The sequence below is a fragment of the Phragmites australis genome, chromosome 4 (genome assembly GCF_958298935.1).
Source record: "Phragmites australis chromosome 4, lpPhrAust1.1, whole genome shotgun sequence".
NCBI lineage: Eukaryota > Viridiplantae > Streptophyta > Magnoliopsida > Poales > Poaceae > Phragmites > Phragmites australis.
Genome location: NC_084924.1, coordinates 8,699,683 through 8,706,896, shown reverse-complemented (window position 1 = coordinate 8,706,896; position 7,214 = coordinate 8,699,683). Strand labels below are relative to the sequence as shown.

The following is a 7,214-nucleotide window of genomic DNA, read 5'->3' as shown; positions in this document are numbered from 1 at the left end:
AACATAGGAAAAATACAGGAAACTCAAGAAACAAAGAAAGAAAACCACGGTGTTGAACCTCATATTTAGTTTCCTCCAAAATTCCATAGAAATATCCCATTTCATAGCAATTTCAAAGGATTTGTTAGGTAGCATTCATGTGTTCCAAAGGCCCTCATAGAAAAATTTCCTATAAAAAATGAATACTCCCAAAATCCTACATTGTTCCTTAGTCTAAAGGGACCTAATCATGTATAATGTATTTACAGCAGGAAAAGAGGAAGATACGAAACACTATTTTTCAGAAGCGCGTTGGCAGTTTCGCGTTCCATTATTAATACCAGACGCGAGCAGGGACGACGACCTCGTCGGCTCTTGCTCTCCCTGCCCACTCCTCCAAAGCCAGCAAAAGCCCAAAGAAGCCTTGTTCTTCTTCCCCAAGCTCCGAGGCCGCGTCCGTCCCCGCCGGCGACTGACGAGATGGTGCTCTCGCATGGCGTGGGGGGTTCCTCCGACGAGTCCGTGCACTCGACATTCGCCTCCCGCTACGTCCGCACCTCCCTCCCCAGGCACGTATCGCGCCGTTTCTTGGCTGCCTTGTTCCTCCGGCCGATAGGATTGCGCGCGCGGCACTTCGATTCTCTGGGGGGTACTGCCGTACTGGCTGTTTTGGTGACGTCTTGCCTGATTTGATTTGGGTCAGGTTCCGGATGCCGGAGCAGTCGATCCCGAAGGACGCGGCGTACCAGATCATCAACGACGAGCTGATGCTGGACGGGAACCCGCGGCTGAACCTGGCGTCGTTCGTCACCACGTGGATGGAGCCCGAGTGCGACAAGCTCATCATGGCCTCCGTGAACAAGAACTACGTCGACATGGACGAGTACCCCGTCACCACCGAGCTCCAGGTACGCTCTCACCCGACCTGCCCCCGGCATCCACGCCATCTTTCCTTCCGTCAAGCGGGAACCTGCAGCAAGAGCCCGCTTGTGATTTTGCTTCAGTTTGCCTTGCCTGATTGGGACGGCGAGCTCCCTGTTTTTGGTTCGTTCGTTGCGATAGGATCCGTGGCTTCTCATTGGCCACTTTTTTTCCCCAACACGGGGGACCCCGTTTCTATTATCAAATAACAGAATATAGCAGTCTTTTACAGCCAGACCAGACGCCGACTAAGTCTCCGTTTGTTTTATTTCTGATGATGTATTCTCGAGTTCTAAAAGCAAAAACAAACCGTCGTAACTTAAGAACTGATTTTCATGTTTACGAGCTAAGTTGTACCACAAAATTAAGTAATCCATAATATAATGAAAAAGAAAATTAAATAATCCATAATCGGGTGAAACAGAGTTTCTCCACATTATCTAGATAATAATAGTCCAAATAACAAAAGGGCCTAAGAACAAAGAGTTTCAGATAACAAGATAGAAACTAAAACTAAAATAGGTAGGGCTGACCGGCTGACTAACAACGAAACCAACTGGACAAAAGACCGGGATGACCCAAACGAGATGTATCACCAACAATAGCCAAAAGAAGATTATAGATCTCCAGGTTTCTCATTGGCCACTTGGCCTCTGATCTTCAGAAAACTAAGGCCAAAAAATAGAAAAAGCGATCGAGTATCCATGTGAGAGCCGTCACATGCGCGTCAGCCTCTTGGTTCGTTCAATGATTTCTCTTCTACTGTTCAAGGATTTTTTCCCCCTTCTACCGTTGAGAGAGGAGGCAAGGAGCAAAAGAGAGACGAATCAAGTACCAGCCCCTTAAGATGCTCTCAGCTGGACTCAACTCTTCTGTTCTCAATCCCCTTCTCTTGCTACAGTTCCTAAAAGGGTGACTACCTCATTTTTTTCATCCATTCTGGCCCGTCCTCACCTTCTCCGAATTTCCACCAGCGTGGAGTAGGACGAGGGTTTCACCCCTGTACAATCTACTAAGTAGATCTATAGTTTTTCTTTAGTGTGCTGAAGCTCCTTTTTCAGTTCTGGTCGTCTATCGTCGTCTCCCGCGATTTGTTCATCGTCGTCCCTAGTACGAATATAACTGTTTCCCTTATTTCCTATATGGTTGTAGGCGGATGCCTTTTGATTTCGCCGCTGGATTTTTACCCGACGTACGTGATTCCCCCTCTTTTTTCTGTGGATTTCTTTAATCTGTTGTTCTAGAGTGTTGCTTCTACAAACGGTGCTAGATCTGGAGTCCACATGATCTATAATTCTCAGTGTCTACGTTACATGCTGGGTAGCACACCGGTTCTTGTTGTCGTTGCCGGTACCCAGTGTTCTCTGTCAACCTCCGCTCTCAATGAGCAAAGGAGGCCCTTCAACATCTCGGGACCAGATCTACTATCGCAGACTGTAAAAGGAGCAACTACGACTGTTAGCGAAGCACTTCTTTAGGCGGATTTAGTATTCCAAAAGCAATCACCAAGTGGCGGCCTGTTCTTCATCTTCTTTGCTGGAGCCGTTGCTGCAAAAGGACTTAGATGTAATTCTTATTTTCTACCGTGCCCTATTGCAAATTCCTAAAGAGCAGACTTAGATGTAATTTTTATTTTCTACCGTGTCCAGCCTTTGTAAAAGTGCAACCTTCTGTACGGCAGCTTTCAGAGAAATCCATAGCCCGTGAGGACGTAGTCCCTTCCAAAAAAAAGGTACCAGTCCCTTTCCTTCGAGATTTTCCCATTAATCAATCTCTGCTCCCTTCGAAATTTCGCAACCACGCGTAGCGGAAAGAACAAGTCGGTCCGTGTGAAAGGGCCCTGTCATCATGACAGTTCACTGTATAATACGCTTATTCAGTTATTCTCCTAGTCTATTTCTGTGGATTTGGATAAGTTTCGCTATCACAGATTCGTTTCGTGGAGCCTGAAACTGGCAAAACAACTACTATCAAGGTTCATATATGTATCTGATGTATCTGGACAAGCGTCGCGTGGTGCAAATTCGTGGTATGAAACGAAGGAAAAATAGTAACGTACGTGCGTGCCTTTCCGATCGGCCCACCGGCTCTTGCCCGCTGCCAATGGCCGGCTGCGCGAGTCGAGGCCAACTCGCTTGGCGCACCAATAATGCAGGGGCAGCGGGTCCCTGCCGTACCCACCCTTTTGGCACGTTACCCCGTGTCAAGAAGGCACGTGAATAATCTATCGCTCGGGACAAGCCGGCGGGGGTTCATCGCCCAATGGGAATTTGCTGGCCCGTCGTCACCTATCCATGAGGCAACATGGAATAAACAGTGCGGAGGGGACTGGGGCTGGGACACCGGGGAGTGGAGTTATGGTGTGTTTTAGGTACTGTTTGGATGGAGAGAGTGAGAGGAGAATGATTGATTTTATTTATATATTTGAGATATGATAATTTTATTTATATATAAATGTTTGTTTTGTGGGTGGGATGAAAAAGTCTATTTTAGTACTTAGGTTCACCGTTAGTGTTACGTTTGAAGTGAGATAGCTACGTTCCACCGTTTTTTTAACAGCTTCGTCCTAAATCTTTGAAAAATATTATCTGATTTTGAACAATTTTATCCAACTGCTCTTCATCCAAATAGCTTAAAAACGGAAGGGATCCGCTCCGTCTCATCCTGTTCCACGAACCAAACACTATCTTAGTTTTTCGAATGAGGTTAGTTTTGTAGAGTTTGGTTTCATGGATCTAGGTTGAACGGAGTTATATTATTGAAAAGAAAATTATTTAATTAGTTATATTTGTTTAGATAGGTTGAGTTAAATTTCTGTTTGATTGACTGAGTATGAGATCGGATGAGCGGATGCAAATATTGAGATTATGGTTGATTACTCGTACAAATATGATTTTGTGATACTGATAAGTGAGTCTGTCTGTATAAGCAGATATAAGAGTTTATATCTATCGGGCTATGCTACGGAATGAAACTTCCTTCATTCTCGGACCAGGATGAAATTATATATTTGTATCCGTCAAACTAAATTACAATAATATATATAAACAAATAAACATACTTTTTTTAAATTTTACGTATCTACCGAGTTAGACTAAGATAAATTCAGACGAAACGCACCTTAATTATCTGACACGATGTGGAAGAAGGTGCAGCTAGTTCATGGCCTGGTGAGCGCACGGGGCTGACTACCGACGGTCCATCAACGCCAAGATCAGGGGAACAAGAGCTGCCGGAGGCCAAGCTGTGTTTTTGGTTCGAGTTGTCCTCTTGCGAAACCAGGCCACTCAGATCGATCGGCCATCGAGGTTAGGTCAGGATGCGTTCCTAACATGTTTGTTTAACCTGAAACAAATGTGGTCGTGGCGCACAGCACATGAAAAAAGTTACTACCAGCTCCTATCCACGAAAGGAAAAAGAGAAAAAGGGTCGGACGGGTGCCTCTGCACTTTTGGCAGTGCGTGTGGAGAAAACTGTGCTGTGCTCATATATAGAAACACACCTGCCGTTGTTCTAGAGTCTAGACCCACCGGGCGACGGTAAGGCCAAAAATGTTTTTGATTTAACCTGAAAAATAATTCGTAATGATTCGTGGCGTGCAGCACATCATAGAGAGACAGCTGCGTTAGTACTAGACTCTACTGTTTGCTAAAAAAGAACTGAACTTTTTGGAACGATTTTACTATTAGATTCCACACCTTTAAGGTGGGGTTTGGATGTGGGACGGATAGCACGGAACAGATCTGTTCTTTTTTTTCATGATTGGATAGAGAGTAATGAGATATAATAGTTTGAAATTAAAAAATATTTTTTAAATATTTGAAACGGAGTTATTGTAAAAAACGGTGAAACAGAGTCATCTTACTTCAAATGTGATATTGATAGTGGATATAAGGTATAAAATAGATTCGTTCAATTTCATCTACCAAACAAATATCTATATATAAATAAAAATATCCTAGCCTCAAATATATGTATAATATTTTTATCTACCTCGCCCTATAATCAAACACTACATGAACCAATCAGAAATCTTGCTTGATAGGCATCGTTTGAAAATAAATTGCAAAGGATTAAGCAATTTTATTTCAAGTTGCTCAAGATTGCAGCTTTCAGAATTGAGACTGGCTAAAATGTTTCTTTCTGAAATTCGAAATACTTGTCCGAGCACATTATCTATCAGAGCTGCTTGCACGATAATGCCCCTTGCGTCCCATTTGTAATTCGAAACACTTGCCGCATGATTGCCGGGTTGAATTGTAACCTTTCGCCTGGATTGTGATTTTGCAGAACCGGTGTGTGAACATGATCGCGCATCTCTTCAACGCCCCTCTCGGGGAGTCGGAAACGGCCATCGGTGTGGGCACCGTGGGCTCGTCCGAGGCCATCATGCTCGCCGGACTGGCGTTCAAGAGGCGGTGGCAGAACAAGATGAAGGCCGCCGGCAAGCCCTGCGACAAGCCTAACATTGTCACCGGCGCTAACGTCCAAGTAAGCAATTTCGCAATATGCAATGTGGTGCACCGTGCACATGTGCAGTTTATTTTTGCTGGTTTGAATGAATTGGGAAACGCAGGTTTGCTGGGAGAAGTTCGCGCGCTACTTCGAGGTGGAGCTGAAGGAAGTGAAGCTGCGCGATGGATACTACGTCATGGACCCGGAGAAGGCCGTGGAGCTGGTCGACGAGAACACCATCTGCGTTGCGGCCATCCTGGGCTCCACGCTGAACGGCGAGTTCGAGGACGTGAAGCTGCTCAACGACCTGCTCACCAAGAAGAACGCGGAGACAGGGTAATTACCCAAGCGAGCACTCTGTCTTGCACTGCATCCTTCGTCCGTTCATGCGCGCTCAATGTCGATTCGGGTGTAGCAATCCTTACGAGCTTGAGCTGAACGTGCAGCTGGGACACGCCGATTCACGTCGACGCGGCGAGCGGCGGGTTCATCGCGCCGTTCCTGTACCCGGACCTTGAGTGGGACTTCCGGCTGCCGCTGGTGAAGAGCATCAACGTCAGCGGGCACAAGTACGGCCTCGTCTACGCCGGAATCGGGTGGTGCATCTGGAGGACCAAGGAGGACCTGCCGGAGGAGCTCATCTTCCACATCAACTACCTTGGCGCCGACCAGCCCACCTTCACTCTCAACTTCTCCAAAGGTGCCATTTTTTTGGCTCACTTTCCCGTGTCGTTTGATGCATACACACCACAGGCTGGCTAATCTGTTCTTGATGCACCACAATTTCTCAGGTTCCAGCCAAGTCATCGCACAGTACTACCAGCTGATCCGCCTTGGCTTTGAGGTAAACTGCAGTAGTTCATGCATCGCTTAAACTTGTTAAGAGTTACATCTCCCTGATGATTTAACGTGCTTGCAATGCAGGGTTACAAGAACATCATGGAGAATTGCCAAGAGAACGCGATGGTGCTGAAGCAGGGTCTGGAGAAGATGGGCCGGTTCAACATCGTGTCCAAGGACAACGGCGTGCCGCTTGTGGCCTTCTCCCTCAAGGACAGCAGCCGGCACAACGAGTTTGAGATCTCCGACTTCCTTCGCCGCTTCGGCTGGATCGTGCCGGCCTACACCATGCCCCCCGACGCGCAGCACGTGACGGTGCTCCGCGTCGTCATCCGCGAGGACTTCAGCCGCACCTTCGCCGAGCGCCTCGTGGTCGATATCGAGAAGGCGCTACACGAGCTCGACGCGCTGCCCGCCCGCGTCCCCAACGGCGACATCGCCGCTCTTGCCGCCGCCGCGGAGAGCGAGACTCAGAAGCAGAAGGAGCGCCAGGCGATCTCGATCTGGAAGAGGGCCGTCCTTGCCAAGAAGACCAACGGCGTCTGCTAAGCAACGGATGCATGGTGGGTCGTGCTGTTACCAAGGAAAATCGTCCTCTTTTATTTTTGAACTGTGGGTGAATTTCCTCTTGTTTCTGTGATTTTAGTCCCGGATTAAGGTTGCAATCTGTGGAGTTATTTTTTCGGGGCTCGATATGAAGAAGCGAGAGTATTCTGGTACGTGTTGAACATGGGTTATGGACCCGAATTTATGTATCTTGCATTGTTTACTTTATCTAATCGAATCAATAACCTGTTTGTGCATTCGTCAGTATGTTGTCGTATTATTATGCGTGACAGCACATTAAGCACCAAGCACGAATGATGGGTTCGTTCGTACGATCGTACGGCTGGCTTAGCTGCTATTTTTTTTTTTACTTCTCTCAGCATATTTCTAAAAAAAATTATTCTCAATTTCTCATACATCATAATACTTCAAGTTATTTCTTATTTTCTCTCTTTCAAAAACTAACTCTTCAA

The 7,214-nt window shown here is 46.5% G+C and overlaps 1 protein-coding gene across 1 annotated transcript; it reads left to right on the top strand.

Annotated features, from left to right (window-relative positions):
- The first annotated feature begins 323 nt into the window (after positions 1–323).
- Positions 324–6,998, top strand: LOC133915569 (glutamate decarboxylase-like). The gene is made up of 7 exons (XM_062358780.1): positions 324–548; positions 683–887; positions 5,191–5,391; positions 5,477–5,691; positions 5,802–6,055; positions 6,147–6,199; positions 6,280–6,998. Exons 1-7 carry the CDS (start codon positions 460–462, stop codon positions 6,742–6,744), a joined length of 1,482 nt encoding a protein of 493 aa, XP_062214764.1. The 5' UTR covers positions 324–459; the 3' UTR covers positions 6,745–6,998.
- Positions 6,999–7,214: the final 216 nt, after the last annotated feature.

Coding starts and splice junctions, on each gene's coding strand:
- LOC133915569 (XM_062358780.1), top strand. CDS start 460: ATGGTGCTCTCGCATGGCGTGGGGGGTTCCTCCGACGAGTCCGTGCAC. Junction 5,392..5,476: donor TCACCGGCGCTAACGTCCAA/GTAAGCAATTTC, acceptor TGGGAAACGCAG/GTTTGCTGGGAGAAGTTCGC. Junction 6,200..6,279: donor TGATCCGCCTTGGCTTTGAG/GTAAACTGCAGT, acceptor CTTGCAATGCAG/GGTTACAAGAACATCATGGA.